Source organism: Drosophila innubila (genome assembly GCF_004354385.1).
Source record: "Drosophila innubila isolate TH190305 chromosome 2L unlocalized genomic scaffold, UK_Dinn_1.0 4_B_2L, whole genome shotgun sequence".
In the NCBI taxonomy this organism is placed as follows: Eukaryota; Metazoa; Arthropoda; class Insecta; order Diptera; family Drosophilidae; genus Drosophila; species Drosophila innubila.
The window spans coordinates 23,358,472-23,376,460 of record NW_022995372.1 but is presented as its reverse complement, the minus strand read 5'-3'; the positions used below and the strand labels follow the sequence as shown (position 1 = coordinate 23,376,460).

At 36.7% G+C, this 17,989-nt stretch overlaps 1 protein-coding gene across 3 annotated transcripts in view; it reads left to right on the top strand.

The window, feature by feature from the left end:
* Window positions 1-17,251, top strand: part of LOC117779986 (slowpoke-binding protein) — a 40,370-nt gene extending 23,119 nt beyond the window's left edge. The window contains exons 5-14 of one of the 3 annotated variants that reach the window (XM_034616348.1): window positions 2,334-2,881; window positions 3,697-3,816; window positions 4,286-4,453; window positions 8,674-8,884; window positions 9,044-9,280; window positions 9,337-9,518; window positions 10,498-10,708; window positions 10,770-10,895; window positions 10,960-11,102; window positions 14,740-17,251. In XM_034616348.1, coding sequence (XP_034472239.1) covers window positions 2,334-2,881; window positions 3,697-3,816; window positions 4,286-4,453; window positions 8,674-8,884; window positions 9,044-9,280; window positions 9,337-9,518; window positions 10,498-10,708; window positions 10,770-10,895; window positions 10,960-11,102; window positions 14,740-17,224 — 4,431 coding nt within the window. In that variant the 3' untranslated portion in view covers window positions 17,225-17,251. Of the gene's footprint in view, window positions 1-2,333; window positions 2,882-3,696; window positions 3,817-4,285; window positions 4,454-8,673; window positions 8,885-9,043; window positions 9,281-9,336; window positions 9,519-10,497; window positions 10,709-10,769; window positions 10,896-10,959; window positions 11,103-12,847; window positions 12,914-14,739 lie in introns of those variants that run through there. The other 2 variants (XM_034616346.1, XM_034616347.1) reach the window with 2 other exon arrangements.
* Window positions 17,252-17,989: the final 738 nt, after the last annotated feature.

Here is a 17,989-nt window from a genome sequence, read left to right as displayed (position 1 = left end):
AGGCAACAACACAACAACAATGTGAATATGCAAGTAAAAAGAATAAAATGTAAAATTAGAATTTGATTTAGACAATTAGACAATTGGCGAAGACACCTCGGGTTTGAGACACGTGCAAGGCACTTGTTGTAGGATTTTTATAGGGATATGGAGGTTATACGACAGGCATATGTGTGTGGCACATAGTGCTCAATGTCACAGCACACACACACACACACAATAACACATGCAAACCAACAACAACTGATGGCACAGTGCGGCGAACGGGGCGCATGATTTATTTAAGCGTCCATTAAAGTTCTTGTCATTGTGTTGCTGTTATTGTTGTTGTTGATTTTGTTGTTACTATGGTTTTTCGTGTGAAGGACATTCGTTGAACTGCACGCGTTGACATTGTTGCCACAACATTGAGGGAAATGCTTAGTTTGAAAAGTTTTGCCAGTGTTTTGGTTTTTCATCGGAATGCGCGTACTTTTTAATTAACACAAAAACATACAATTTTTGGATACCAATTGTAGTTACAAATATTGAATTTGAATATTAAATTGTCAACCAGCTATAAAATCATTTAAAATATAAAATAATTTTGGGAAGACGTAAAATATAAATGGAAAAAATTTTGTTTAAGCTGAGATTGTAAGTAGTAAATAAATGCGATAGAATATTCTATTCACGTAGAAAAAGCTGGTAAAATATTCATTAATTGGATATAACAATTAAGTTTGATACTTATTGGAAAATAATTTGTTTTTGTTCTAAATTGAATATACTCGTTTTATTTTCTACATGACATTGTTCAATATTGAAATTTAATTTTTCAGCTGTTGTCCGAATGATTTGAAATTCCTATTTAAATTAGTGTAAAGATTCTATGATTTATAAACTCAAAATTAGCCCCAAAAAGAAAAGATTAGAATTGAAAATACAGGGTACTAAAAGCCCAAAGGATACCATATAACTTATTTTAGATACAAACTGGTATAAATAGTTATAAAATTTAATTTACTTTATTATATTCAGGGGTGCCACAGAAAACGAAACCAAACGAAAGTGTCCCAAAACTCCACACATTTTTGAGAGATTTTCGGTTTATGATTATAATATAATTAATATCGTATAACATCAACTTATCTTACCATAATAAGGCTCTTTGTATCGGAACTATTGTGTATTAAGATACAAAATATTTGAACATAATATACTTATTTAAGCAATTTAGTGAAATGACCGCTCATCTTCCCCATTCTATTCCAATTATTGAACTCCCCCAACTCTTTACAACGTATTATAATCGAACTTCAGATTTAGGTGTCATGTTTTGGACTGTTGCTTGAGCGATCGGTAGGTAAATTCGCAAACTTTGCTTAAAGCCAAAAAAAAAAAAAAAAATGCCAAATGCCAAAGCCAAATGTCAATGAAGCAAATTTGTCCGCAAATCACCAAAAAAAAAAACTTAAAAATAAAAATAAAATTAAAGAAACACTCACAAAAATCATTTAAAGCAAGACAAAATTTTAGTTTTCTCAACACAATGAATAGTAAAATTGGCTTTTCACACAAACACACACACCGAAATTTAATTTGCTTACTCGTAATTTTTAGTAAAAATGCATCAATAAAATCGCTTTTCCTATGAATAAATTGGCTGCAATTAGTTTAGTTGAAGAAAATTGAATTGCATGTTTTTATTTAAATAAATCGCTTTACATTTTGTTCGCAAAAGTTTTCCAAATAATTAAATTTATGATTTTCTTTTTAACATTGTCTTTACTATGACTTATGATTTCGATTTTCAGACATAAAGAAAGAAGAAAAGTCTTGGCAAATGCTTTTGTGTTTGTTATTCTGCTCATAGATGAACGCAAGCAAATGTTTAATTTACAGCAAATTAATTTTACACAAATTCACACACACAAACACACTCAAACACACACACATGCGCACTCGATATCGATTGCAGTGCAATTGAACTGTGCAGATTGTGACGTCAGCAAAAACACTAAAGCAGAAGACGCCTCGAATGCAAATGCAACTGCAACTTGCAACTTGCAACCGCAAAAATATGTATTTGATTTTACTTTCACGAATCGCTTTACTCAGTTCGTTTATTGTATATTCCCTTTTGTTGCTGTGTTCCATAACGTTTGCCCCGTGTGCAGTGGACAAAACTTTTATTAAACTTTTATTGCATATTTCTTTCCATTTCTTTTCGAATAAACAAAAAACTCAACTTTTGTTACCAAACTACCAACAACAACAAAAAACAATTACACATGCACACACTTGATATCGATATCGATTTGTGTCGTTATCGTTACTGTTATCGATACCAGGACACTTGCAGCGAAGTCGCCCCGCCAACGCTCCAAAGCCAGGAGCCGGAGCTCATCATCAGCTGCCGCCGCCAACAGCAGCAGCAACAACAACAACAGCAGCAACATCACAAACAACAGCAGCAGCATCCGCAGACAGCGAAGCCAATACAGCCAGCAGTACAGAAAATCATCACCCGATCACAATCATCGACGTCGTCGTCGACGCATGCTGCAGTGCATCAACTGAAGCAGCAACAATCCCTGCCCAATCCACTGCCCCAATTGCAACAGGCAACCGGCGAGCCTCATCTGAGCTCGCACTCGCATCCAAACCACCACAACCATCCACACGCCTCCAAATCCGTGTCCATACTCGTCTACAAGACCCTGAACACGGTCTTCAAGAGCAGCCGTAAGATCATCGTGCGTGTCTGCGAAGTGGCCACCACTAAAAAATCATTCACCATGTTTAAATTCAACAAAGCTGCCCAACAGCAGCGACTCGATAATCGCGCCAGCGCCGTCACCGGACACGATCAGTTCGTCAGGCCTCCGGTGCCGGAAAAGTGAGTTCAAGCAACGTTAACTGGATGCAACCTCCAAAAATTACCTGTTGAAAGTGTCGAAAAGGCTATTTTCAAAATTATAAATTATTTATAAAATTAAATCAAAATTATAATTTAAAATAATAATTATTTTAGAAGAAATATAAGATGGAAAATGTTGTCGTTATTTTTGAACAACATAAAAGTTTAATTCTGTTTATTCCTAAAAGGAACTCTTTTTAAGGTTGAAAACAAAAAATTTATTTTAATACTCTTTAAAATGATTATGCACATAATTTCCAGTCAATAATGAAAACAAATTTGATTAGATAAAAGACTTTAAATTTATATTAATGTTGAAACCAGTGCTTATTTTTATTTGTTATCCAATTAAATTGTAAATGACTGGTCTAATTAAACTTAAAATGACAGGTTTTCTTGGGAATTAACATTAATTTCTATATATTTTAAGTCAAACTATCTTTGAGTTAGTTAAGTCAGAATTTAAATAGATATTAAAAAAGAAGCCTTAATCTCTTAGCCGTTTTCAATATTGAATTTTTATACAAAATATATTATTAAAAGATTTTAATAGATTTCTAACTAGTTTTACAACTGCGAAAGAATAATATGAGTTCAAGCAATTGTTGGAAGTATAAGAAATTGATTTTTTTTATAAAATAACTTTAAGTCTACAGTAACGGAATAAAACTGTCTTTATTTACGTTTTATAAACATTTTCGACACTTTCACAAAATGTTTCTTGCACACATTTTCACAAAACGTATGTATATTCCCTCAAAAAAAAAAAATGAACGAACTTTATGTGACATTAGGAAAGTGAGAAACATTATGAAGAAGCTGCACAAGGCGAATGGACTGAAACGCTCCAATTCGGCAATTGAATTTGATGTCTCAGCGCTGACAGCCGCCAATCGACGCCAAATCTATAGTAGGTGAGTACTGAGCAACAACTGATGGCAGAGACTGTCAGAGAAATCACTGAACACACACATACATACTCACACACAAACAATACAAATTCAAATGCAAATGCAATACTGCAAAATGCAAAATAGATCAGAGTCCAGAACAACATATTCTATTGCGATGGGACGTGTGCACAGCTGTACGCCAAGAACTCGAAACGCCACACAGTAAATGCACAGGTTTCTCATAAGATGTGCATGTCATTTTTGAGTTCAATTTGTTTTATTTTAGTTTCAATTCAATTGATGCTTATTAAAAATTTTGCAGAAATATGAAGAAACTAAATTTATTCAACAAAAAAAAAAAAACACACACACATTATTCATATTTTACAAATTGATGTACCTTTTTTTAATTATTCCCAATTATTTTTTGTGTCTTCAATTCCAAAAACACTTTCTCGAACGTTATGTTTTCGCGTCCTTCTATTTGCAGCAACCGATCGGCCAGCTCGGACCAAGATAACTCTGATCTATCCGAGCACTCGGAAAAATCGCCTTTGGTTAGCGCGAGGTTAGACAATCTTGCTAGGCTCTTTTTTAGCAAATCGATGCCAGCGGAAACCGGAAGTAGAGATACCATAGATTCAGTACTAACAACAAGGTTGCATATTCTATTTATGTGTATATTCTTAAAACTTTAATCGTATATCTTTATTTCCTAACCCTAACTAATTTCCGTATCTTTGACTACACAAACACATACACACAAAAACAAGACCTTCAATACATTTGAATTCACATGTACTCTTACTTATATAAAATACATACATACAATCAATTGGCATATATTTTACGCTTTAGTTTGAAAGTTTTTCGTTTGCGTTTCCGTCGATAATTATCGACATTTTCAAGTGAATTTTCTTATTCGTTTCTCAGTTCGCTTTGGTTTCTCCTTCGTTTTCCTTAACACTTTTTACGTTTCAATTGCTATTTTTCTTTTCCTAGCCCAAAAAGCACTTTGCATGCTCAATAAATAGCGGCTAATGGCGTTCGCAATGCTTTCACGTAGATCTAGATCTAGTGCACAAAACCACAATTTATAAACAAGAAAATATCTTTTTATATACACGTACAACACTTCACAATTTGAACTTGAAAATCAAAATACATTGTGAATGATTCTGCTTTTTCAAAACAACAGATACAATTGTTTGAAGTGCCATATTCCAGATTTAATTATAAACCAATAATATATTTTTTTTCCTTAATTTTTTGTTAGGTAAAAAAATGAAGTACAATTTTTAGATCCATGCCCAAAAACACTCTGAATTTGTTAATCATCATAAATAGGGATCAAGCCACATGGCGCAAAGTGTTGACGTCCAAATAAAAACCAAAGTTAGCAAAATGCTGAAATTATTATTCTTATAGAATTTATATATGATGATAAAATGCAATCCAGTGTAGCATAGATGGCACCAGGGGCATAAACCTGGAGGCAGATAAAATTTGCCAAGGTGAAATTCTCAAATTAGACGCAAAGCACAAAAATTGCAAATTAAATTATCAACTTGGAAAATTTCACTCGCAAAAAGGAAACGCTACCGAGCATTGATGAAAGTCCCACATGGGTTTGAGTGGCTGTGAGTGTTTCTGAATACCTGTACCTGGCATATGTGAGTGTGTCCGTCTATATGAGCGGATGTGTGTGTGTGAGAGAGTGTGTTTGGCACTCCTCTGTCGCGTGCTGAGCCGTGTGATGAATGTGCAAGCGAGCGTAAGTTTCTGTTCGCGTGTGTGTCTGTGGAATGGCATCTATTTGTGTGTTGTTCGCGATTTCGACTCGAAGCGATGTGTGTGTACGTGTATGTTTGGGTATGTGCGGGTCTCTAACGAGCATCGATATGTCTGTACAGTGTACACATACTCTTACACCCAACCGCTGCGCTGTTAAGTATGCAATAAAAAATTTCACACTCGAGCACGTTAATTATGAAGCTGGGCTAATGTCAGAGAGAGAGAGAGAGAGAGAGAGAAAAACGCGCTCAGCATCTGTTCAAAGCTGTTCACGTATTGCCAAAGCAATATATATTCATGTTTTTATAGATTCAGCTCTTTTTGTGGGCTGCCATTTAGATGGTTGCGAACAAGGTCAAAAGCGCAAACTTGATGACTGAGTTTCATTTTCTATATGAAAGCAATACAAGTTTGATATATCGGAAATAATATTTCTTAGTTGCAAACAGATATGTAAGTTTTCATTTCCTCAAAGCCTTCAAAATTATATATTCAATATTTTATATTTTATATAAATTTGTCACTCATACCTCTTTAAACGTTTTGCAAACGGAAATATCAGAGCTTATATCTCTAGATACGAAAATCAAAGTGATATTTTTCTTATCCCATTAACATCCATAAAAGTTCCAAAATAATACAAAATGAGTGAGTTTCGCGTTTCAAACCGATTGCTAGATTTTCAATCTGAAAAGGTATCAAAACTTTGCTTAAATAATTTTACGTTCTTCTGTAAACTTCCATCCGCTTTTTACATAAATAATTTTGTTTTACTAAATAATAACTTCAATTTCTTCTTTCTATTACTAAAATGTGAGCTTTAAGCTACAAGTTTCGAGTTCTATTTCATTGTTCTGCCAATATTTTGCCTTGCTTAACGAGCCGGTCCTTTACATACACACACACACACACACACACAGCAAGTGTGTCGAGTGTTGTGCAAATATTTGTTATGCCATGCGCCCTTTTTTCCACTCTCCTACCTCTCGAGATGAGCAAAAACCTGTAATGGCTTTCGGCGACTGCAAAAAAAAGAGTTTGCTAAAATTAGCTAAAATAAATACGAGTATAAACTGCATTTATGTACAAGTTTTTACATGATAAATTTTGCGAATGTGTTACATATATGTTTACAGACCAGTCAAGGTTCAAGCACTTAAAACAACAATAGCACAATAAACTGCAAAGTGCAAATTGCAACGGCTGAAAAAATACTTGCAACAAGAAAAAAGTGCTACTCAAACGCACCGTTGGCTAAATCGCAAGCGATGCATTCAAGAGAACACAAGCCAAATAATGTACATGTGTGTGAGTGCATATATGTATAAGTGTGTGTGCTGTATTTTGTCAAGCCTTGCAATGTTTTTCACCCGCTCTGACGCAATAAACTTTCGACCACACACATACATAAGTACGTGTATGTATGCCACATACGCTGCGTTAGCCGCAGGATTTAAAGCGAAACTCTGTCTCTTGCCCAACCTTTATGACACACAGACAGACAAAGAATGATACTTCTTGTTGTTGTTGTTGCCTTATTAAATTTTCAAACACATGCTAAACTTAGCCCGAGGATGTGCTTAACCTTCGCTCTTTTTTGATTGAGTGGCCTGTACGTTAAGTGTTTGTTCATGAGCCTGCCGCATCCATGCTCTACACATGTGTGTATTTCTATGTTTATGTGTTTATGTGTCTCGCAACACTTGAGTCGAGCTTGTCTGTGTTTTTGTTGACGTTCTTTCCTTTCATTTGTCGCTTCTTTTCAGTCTCTTTACTACACAATTAAGCCGCAGCAACTCGAGACACTGCAGTTGCTTTCGTTTTTGACACGCTTCCCTTTTTAGTTTATCCACTTTGCATTTGCATTTTGAGCAAATAAAAATTATATAAAAAAAGAAAACCATTTGACAGACCCTTGCTTTTTGTCGGTTTTTCCTTTCTCTCTATAAAATAAACAAATAATAAATTGTGCACAACACAAAAAAAAAAAAAAACATGTTAAACTCTTGCTTCCGTTTCCGCTGCGCCATTGTGCAGGTTTTGTCTTCCTCTTCGTCTCCAACTCTCTATTCCCCTGCAGTCCAATATTTGTTGGCAAGCTTCATTCTCTATTTTGGCAACTCTTATTGCCAACTTTCATTTAAGCCCTTTCCCCTTTCTTCTTTCTCTCTGTGGCTCGTTTGTCGGTTAAGTTTGAGGACTTCACCTGTTCTGAAAATTATTTTTCAACAAGTTTTTATTATACTTCGGTGTTCAATTTGAATGTGGCTAGCATGTCAATGGCATGCCAGAACCTTGTTTATAGCCAAAACTTTCTAAATTGTGCAACAATTGTCATGTGGCAAGTGACAATGCATTTGCTTAAAATGGTTTGGACAAGTGTTGTTCATGTTGGTGAAACATCCGCTATTTCGATTGTCCCTGAAGAATCTACACAAGAAATTGGAATGTGATGAGAGCAATAACAAATGAAAAAAAATCTGATAAATAGATTTTTTACTTAATTATTTAATCATTATTAAATGTTGAGGACTTAAAGTACTGACTTGAGATGAAAACTAAACGATTCGAATAAATAAAATTTTAATTATCAAAATTAAAGCGGTAATCTAATTTGTTCGCATTTATTTAATTAAAATCTGTGAATGCATTGCTAAATAAATAAAGCAAAAGGGGATTGCATAACAACAACGGGTCACGAGGGAACATTGCAAATTGAAATGCTTTATCTTCTCCTTTTTTTTTTTTGGTTTTGTTGAATTTTGCAGTGTGGTCGTTTTATGTAAATAAGTTGAGCAATTGAGAACAACCCGATGCGCATTAAAAAGGGGGGAAAAAAGAAGTGGAGCTTAATAAATACAATTGGAATTTAATGAGCTCTTAAATAATGTACATAAATCATAATACCTAATATCATGAATGCCGATAATGTTTAAAGACATGTCCATGAATAGTTTTTATAGTAACTCTTTGAATTTTCATAGTTTGAATTACTTTCCTGTATGCGCTCAACTAAAAACTGTTAAGCAGAAAATTGAAATATTTCAAAATATGAACAGACTAATTTCCTGTAACAACTTGCAGACCCAACAACATCAAGTATCAATACTCGGCGCTGGACAGCGGCAATGGCATTGTGGAGCGCAGTCCTCGAGAGCGAGCCCAACGGGAACGGGCATTGAATGCCACACAGGAGTGGATACAGAGCGCCAATGGGCGTTACGAGGTGATTGCACATCTGGATGAGATTGGCTCAAGGCACGGCAAGAACTGGTTTCTGGTCAACGATGCATCGGTGAGTTCGACAAAGTCCAATTATAAATTATTTACATTTTCCCCAACATAATGTAATTTAGGTTTTTAATTCTTCTACATCTGAATATTTTAAATGTGATGTCTTAAATAAAATAATATTTGAAAATATAAATAACTCATTTCATTCTTTTAATTTAAGGTACGCACGGATCGTTTGTTGACTCTCCTGCCTCTGCCTACAGATTGTGTGGCCTTTGAGGATCTGCCGCCCAATGAGAGTGCAAGGGATATACTTATGGAGCTATTGGGATCACTGCATCATCCGTATATTTATCCCGTGCTCGATTTGGGCTTCTTGCGCAATAGCTCGCATAATTATGCCTGCCTAGTGACGCCCTTTAATTCGCGCGGCAGTCTCAAGGATCTCATCTTTAAGGTGAGCTACTTTTGGAAAAACAGAACCAAATTATACCAATATCCTTATTATATTAGGCCCAGTGGAACGAGCCTTGGGCGCGCAAGTACACAAAAAAACCGAATGGCCTGCCTGTTAGCCAAGTGCAACGTCTGGGCCGTCAGATTCTGGAGGCATTGCTTTTCCTAAAGGAGCGCGGTTTTCCACTTCATGGTCACCTACACAGCGGCAATGTCATTCTACAGAACGGCGCAGCCAGGTGAGTTCTCAGCAATCACTAGACTGTAAATTAATTTGCCTAATCGATTTTTCATCGAGTTTTTCGACATCAAAATTACATAGATTGTTTAAAAAATGCGTTGCAATTAAGAATTCTCGGTACAGAATAAAAAATAATTTCAAAAGCACATCAAATATTTGTACCAACACAATAAATGGCAAATTAAAAGCAATTCAACAAAATCGCTGCCTATTTTCAAAGCATTATAAATGCATCTAAAATTACCTTTTTGTCCCATAACCCAACAGTTTACATATATGCGATTCAGGTTAGGCGACAGAGCGTGTATATCTTGCACACACATTCTGAACAGAAACACTGAATGGCTGTGGAAAATAAAGAGGAAAAAACCCTTTTAGCATTTTACCGTTTTCATATAAATGCTGCAAAATATTCGTCCGACAATGTGGGCGTGTTAGGGCGTTTTTGTATATACGCCATTATGAAGCCTATATATAAAGTATACCCTAGAAGTTGATTAAAGTTTAAAGTTCACCTGAGCCAAATTACATAGCCAGCTGTTAGCAATGGCATTTAAATAATTATTTTCATTCGAATTACAGTAACCAATGGTGTTATTTTCCTGTGATTGTAATCTTAAACTAATTGGGTTTGTGAGCCATAAAGTGAAAAACTGTCACACTAGGATATATATGCAAAGGATTGCACTAAAGTTTGCATTAATACGCATTTTGGAAATGATTTACCAAAGAAAATACCAACTAAGTATCATTTGGAACACTTATATTTGTCATTGGCTGGAACTCTTACTCCGTAATGAGGTTAGGATTATAACATATTCACATATGTTGTCCAACCAGAAAAGTGTGGCGAATTGTAATGAGTGTTGTCATTATGCGAAAATGGAAGGGTCAACATTTAATTATGCATTTTCTTTGCGGTTTCATCCTTTGACGGTCGTTTGCTTACCCATTTTTTTTCTTTGTCTTTTTTGCAGGTTATCAGGCATTGAGAATGGCCTGCTGGGAGTCAGTTCGCGCAACAATGCCGTGACGTGGTCGCGTTCTGTAACAGAAATCGAGAATGTCGACATTGTGTGCTTTGGCCATCTGCTCTATGAAATGTGCACCGGTCAGGAGCTGACCACACCGAAACCATCCGTCCGGGTGCTTGAAATGGAGCTGCAGCATTATCCACAAATTGGCCAGGTAAGCAGAAATTCACAATCGACACAATCGCATTACTTATAAACACGGTAATTTTGCACAGGTCCTGGAAATATTGGGTCTTATCTTTGAGCCGCCTAGCGGTGTATGCCCCTCCGTTGAGGACCTAGTCCTATGCGATCTATTTCGCAGCATCGACTTGCGCGAGCTGCGTGGTCCCTGTTTCAGTGTAAGTGCCACCATACCCAAACCCAATCCCCCACTTGTGTGCACTAGCTTCAATCTGTTTGCAGACAATCAAGCCGAGCCTAAGCCGTTCCACATTAAATTTACTGCACGCTGTAAAGAAGCGACAATGCGCCTCCCTGGGCAACTCCTTCAGTGAGGCTAGTTCACCCTGTACGCCGCCCACGACGCCGCATGATAGACGCACTGGGTAAGTGTCCATATTGACCTTAAGGTCGCATCACTGCCATTGCAATGCAGCTCACCCACGCCCAATAAAACACATCAACATTCACAGTCACGCACACAAGCAAATACAAATTCAAATCTCGTTATTCCCATCCACGTATTAAAACAGTTCTCAGCAAATGGTCATCGTCGTATTATTTGTTAAATGTGTCTGCTCAAATCCTGTTCGTTACAACAAAAGTTATGTGTTATGGTTATAGCATAGCGAGTGTATAATGGGAGATTCTACGTACAATCTAAATATTGGGGCTTTTATAACTTGAGTAGTCTGCTTTCAAATAGTGCATGTCACTTCTAGAAATATATTTTTTTTCATTATTTACTTTATATCAATGCAGAAGTTCTTTTTATTTTCATTTTCGGTTTCAGTTTCCTTAGAGAAATGTTGAGATAGATGATAAAAAATTTTAAATAACTTATAGAAATTTACATAATTATATATTTTGTAGCTTTTACTCTCAGCTTAAATTTGTAATATTATTAATTAACTTTTATCCTGGTTGTGCGCCATATTTTAGTTCACTAATTTAGCTGGTTATGTAGTTCAAGAAATTAATTTTACTCAGCTTAAATCTATCATCAATAATTTTAACTGTGCCAAGCGGGCCACATTTCTTAGTTAAGTAGTAAAGTCTTAAAATAAAAGTTGAAATTAAGAAAAACATTTTACTCCGACTTAAAAACGGTTTTTTCTTTCAACTAGTCCACGCTGAGCGGCACTGTTTAGTTGAGAACTTTCCTGCAAGTTGGTTAGCGTATTTCAGGTTAATAAAGAAACACACACACACACACGTGTACATGTCCAAATGAATGTGTGACTTAAAATTATGTGTTGAATAAAGAACAGAACAACGAAAGGTGAACAAGCGGGCAACTAACACAAAATGAGAGCACAAAAAATGGCGTCATAAACTAAATGTTCTGCATATGTATGTGTATGTAAGATTTTGTATATAAGTGTATGTGTGTGTGTGTGTGTGGTTATTTTTCGTGCACTTGTCTGTCCGCTTGTCTGTGTACTTTGCTGTGCGTGCCAGCGTAATTATGGTAATGTCCTGGTCGAGAGATCCCAGCTCTCGACTGCGAGTGTCTGCTGTCAGAATTAAGTGCTTGAAAATTATGCATACAAAACAAGAATGTAATTAAGTAATAAGGAGAGGGGAAAGGCAACTATATAAAATCTCATCGTTGCTCATGTATATTTTAAGCATCTTTCTCTCTATCTCTCAGTGTAAATTTATCTTTTGCTGCCTCAAAAAAATAAACGCATGACTTTATAAATATATCTATATATTTATATCTAATACATATATACATACTCGTATCAAATAATAACTTCTTTGTAGTAGAGGAATTTTTCAACTAAAGTATTTTGTATGCAATGTTTACTCTCTCTTTCTCTCTACCACAAAAATAAAAATCTATTATGTGAATCAACTATAAACTATACATACTACTTATGAATACCTATAAATATATATCTATATATATATGTTTTAGTGTTGCGAACCCTACAAAAATAAATAAAATGAACCAGTTGCAGTTACACAAGCCTCATCTATACATCGATACATACAGATCAGCTCTTGAATGTCTATCAACGTTCATTTTTGTTTATATTACATACGTGTGTGTTTTATTTATGATTTACAAATTGTTGCATTTCTGCATTTGTTTATTTACATAACCCGTTCGAACAAACTACAGTGTTCCGCCTGCGCCCTATGAAGTCTTTCGTATGTACTAACTAACCTCAACAACCAAAAAAAAAAAAAAAAAAAAAAAATCTAAACAAAACCAACCAACCAAGCAACCAAATTAACAGAAACTAAAAGATGCAAAACAAAAATAATTATTAATAAAAAACAAACAACTCACAACAATTCACTCACAATTACAATTGTAAAGTGTAAAACTCTTGATAACCCAAATGACAAATGAAATGAATACATGAATAAAACATAAATACCTAAATAAAAACAGCTGTATCAATCACAACAATTTTTTGTACTCAAAATGCAATTTTTGTACCCTCAAAAGAAAAAAACAAAATTAACCCAAAATGGAAAACAAACAGTAAAAATAGAGAGAAAACAAAGCAAACTTATTTGATGTTGTTGTGTTTTCCAAAACGTGGTAAGTGGCAAATTTTTGTATGCTAAAACCACCAGCCACCCACACATAACACTGCCGCCACAGCCACCGCCCAGTCCAATGCACCACACACCTAGCAGGCAACCACAAACATATAAAATCGAAATCCTCTCAGACATTTTTCAGGTCACAGCTTAAGCCGAGAAATCGTACACAATGACTACCCTTCTCTTAATTGTTTTTTTTTTTTTTAGTTTACTTAGATCTATTTAATAAATTATCACTCTTTTATAATACCTTTTTCTGCGTAAATGAATTCTAAATATGCATGAATATGTTTCTCTATATTTTTGTTTATTTATTAATTTTGCAAGAATTTTTATATAAAAAAAAATGTATGTCTAATATTTAAAAATGTTGAAGAGGTTAATTTTAATTGTTTAAGTATTCGGAACGCTCCTAATTATGTGTCTTATTGTCAAAAAATATATAATTAATAATAGCTTAACTCATCACATTTCATTTACAAATCATTTAGCTTTTCATAAAGTTGAGTAAAGTAATTTTGTATTAGGATGTAATTCCGATTTGCGGAGACTACAATATTAAAATAATGTAGTTGTTTTCATTAGAAAATAGAAAATATACTGTCATGTTTTTTAAATCTCAAGCAACCCAAAAGACATTGAAATGTGTTCCTGAAATTTATCAAAACCTTGCACATATCAAAAAGTTTGTTCAGAAATTTTATGAAATTAAAAATATATTGAAATACATTAAAATCATTTCTAAATTAAGAAAAAGAAAAAAATATATAATATTTATTGTATAAAATGTACAAATAACTAATATTTATTAAAATCCAAATCCACCAAGCAAGTAATTTTTCTTTAAATAAAACCTGCGTATACATGTTATATAGTTAGCTACTCTTGTAATTTCCAAGAAAAAAAAATCAATCAATTGTTGAACAAAGAGAGATGAGACTTAAGTACAAGCTAATTGAAAGTACAAGTTTTAACAAGCTCTATTTATAGTATCTGTTGTTCATAAGGTTAATTAGATTCTTTTCTTAGATTCCATTGGGAATGATAAAACACGAATATAGCTCTAATAAACGCTTGCAAATTGCATTATGTTAACATATTTACATTGATGCTTCAACTGCAGCACGATTGCAGATGCCTCCACGCCAAAGCCCACAAGCGTCCAATACCTTATTCGTAAACACTCACATCCTATATATTCACATTCACACACTCACGCATATTCATAGCAAATATTACATGAATGGCCAAGCAAAAACAAAAACAAAAAACACATAGAGGGAGATTGATGGGAACAATAGAATCAGGTGCCATAGGCATTGTGACCTGCATCGAAGCCAAGCTGGAAATCTATAGTTCTAAAAGTTGTATAGTCCTTTTATATATATATATAAATATATATATATATATATATATATACATACTCGTATTTTTGATTGTTATTCTCGCCTTGCACAGCATCAGCCGAACAATGGACTCATTTGACATATCAAGCGACTCGGAGGAGGGACTGCTCGAAGAGATTGTCGTGGGAGAAGGAGGAGGAGGAGGTGGAAGAGGCAGCAGCTGCAGCAGCTGGAGCAGCTGTCATATGAAGAGCCTACAGCGTTTGCAGCGTTATCAACACTGGCACTCCGCCTCGTCATCGTCATCCTTCACACGGACACAGCACAGACAGCAGTATGAACCGACTGAGTCACCAATACACTACTGTGACCATGCGGCGCTCTACTCGGATGACAACAGTACCAGTGCCAGTGGCTTTGCCCAGGAGCTGCCCACGCAGCCCACAATACGCTGTAGTACAAGTAGTCAAAGCAATCTGAATGTGATGCTAGCCGAGGGCAGTGTTGCCATCGAGGCTGAGGAGGAGGGCGAGCAGGAGGCGGATCAGCGACAGGAGGGTGTGCAAGATGACGATGAACACTTAACGCTGACAGCACCAGATGATGCGGTGGCCAGCGGTTCGGGGGGTGGACAACGTTTGCATGCCTCCGCAGCGGCCTCCTTCAATCATCAGTTGACAGCGGACATGTGCAACTACAAGAACTCCAAGAGTCGTCGTCTGGAATACTCGCTCAAGTGTTTAAAATATGGACGCAGCAATCCTTCGCAGGATTCGGCCTTTGGTTCGCTTACCGACAATGATTTGTCCATTGGCTCCTCGAGCATACGCCTGAGTAGTTTTCAATCCATCTCCTCGCCCATCGATGAGGGAGTCGAGGACATTATCATAGCCACCACGACGGGCGGCAATGAAACATGCCTGGAACTGGCCACTATACCACGCAGCATGGTTTCACAGGATTCGGCCATTTCTTCACCCTGTCGGGAGAGTTCGCCCAGCAACTTTCTGCACATTGATGATGCCCTGTCCGGTACAGGCTCTACATCATCTGGTTCGGGTTCGGGTTCGGGCTCGGGTTGTGGTTCATTGGGTAACATGAGACCGCAACATTTTCCGGTCTCGTTGTCACCAAAAATTCTTGTGACAGCCACAAGTAGTTCCAGCAACTCTTCTATAGCCTCCAGCAGCAATCCAGCCACGGCACAGCCACCACAACAACACCAGCAACAGCAACAACAACAACAATTTGATCCGCCCAAAATACTTGTTAATGATCAGAATTCTATATACACCACATCGCCTTCGAAGCGCTCCAGCATGATCGAGGTCTTCTCGCAGAAGTATCGCGTCAGCTCCTTTGAGGATATGTCACCAAAGCGCACAGGATCCGGATCCGGATGCGATAAACAATATCTAAAGCATGTTAATCGATTGGCCTTTCGATCGCTGGAGGAGGAGAGACGCATTGATAATGCCTTTATGCCAATGGCGGATCGTACGCACTCCGACAATCGCGTCAATATGCAGAGTGAGAAGTACAAGAAGTTAACACATGCATCGTTCAGGATTAGCAAGACCTCATCCAGCGGATGCTGTCAGGATCAATCGCCTACGAATCATCCAACCTCCAATATGGAGCTGCAAAGAACAGGCAGCTCGACGGGAAGCCAACGTCAGACCCTTTGGCGTGATAGCAAATTCTATCGCAAGAATCGCATTGCCAAGAGTAATGATTCCCTATTGGAGCCGCACTCGCCGAATCATCGACTCTCGCCCAGTTCGTTGCGTGACAATCACTATGAGAGCGGCAGCTGCTGTTCCACACAGGGAAGTCGTCGATCCCTCAGTGGCAGCCAACAAATGTTGAGTGTGACCACGAGTTTCTGTGGCTCGGGCAGTGGACAGACACGTCGCTATTGTAGCTCAAAGAGCGAGGATCTGGGTGAATCTTCGGACTATTTGCGTGTCATGGATGCACGCAAATCATATTCGGAACGGCATTTGGTGCGCCTCAAGCAGACGGCAATTAATAATACGCACAGTGGCAGCGAGGATGAAATGAGCTTCAACGATGACAATAATGCCACATCCAACAGTCATGGAAATCCACAACAACAGCAGCAACAACAACAATTGCAACTGCAACCGCAACATCCAAAGGGACGCGTTGGCAAAATCAGTTGGAGCAGCTGTTCCATTAACCATCTGAAGACGACCAATATTAAAACCACATCCTTGGCCACTCTCACCTGCCAAACGAATTTAAGCTGTAATGCTCCCTCCGCCCATGCATCCACAACTGCCAGCTATCGCACACCATCCAAATCCCTCGATCAGGAACTCAATGTCACCAGTAGCAGCACCTCCAGTTCGAGCAGCACCGGCAGCAGCGCCGTCGCCGAGGATAATAGTTCCGTTGATGGATCCCCATCGAGACGGACTGCAAGCGGCGCCGAATTGTCGCGCATCTTAGTCATGGACATGGACGATGTGCCGGAGAGCAACTGCAGCGAGGAGAAGACGCCGCTACTTGACAGCGTTGAAATGTCACCCATTAGTCCAACCGAACCGCAATCTGACCTAGACAAGCTATAAGCTTTTACATATACATATACACCCAATTAAAACATAAAGTTAGTCAAGAAATTGTTTTGCCAAAATTTAAAATTTACGCAATTTATCTTGCTAATCATATATATTTATTATGGATTTTTATTTTATTCAATGTTTTTATTATTATCATTATTGATGAAAATAAAAATAGTTTTCATTGAAATTAACTATTTTTTAAAATAAAGTATTAAATATGTATGTACATTTTTATTTTGTCAAAACATTTTTTGACAACTGTAACTCATGACTGGTTCACACTGCGTCACAGAGTCTCACAACGTCACACAGGAATCTGAACGACAAATTGAATTTTCGCAGAAATCCGACTTTTCCTCATTTCCCCTAAACTTTTCATAAATTGAATTAATTTTCACTTTTAAGATATTATAAAGTACTAATGTTCTAGTTTTATTTTAATTTTAAAATATTTTATTTAAAAATTTATTTACGGTTGACCAAATTTAGTGTTACAGTGTGACGCAGTCTGAACCCGGCATCACACACACACAGACATAAGGCAGCCGAAAAATGCAAAGCATGTGATAAGTTACGATATGTATGTAAGTATGTGCATGTGTAACATACTTGCCAATAGTGAACGAAAAGGAAAACCATCAAATTATTGAATTATAGGCTTATTATTGTCTAGCAGTTTAATAACGCAATAAGGGTTAAGTTTTATTGTGCGCGGACACCGACTACTTTTCTCTTTTTATAATAAGAAAGTGTTTATTGCAAGTCCAATGT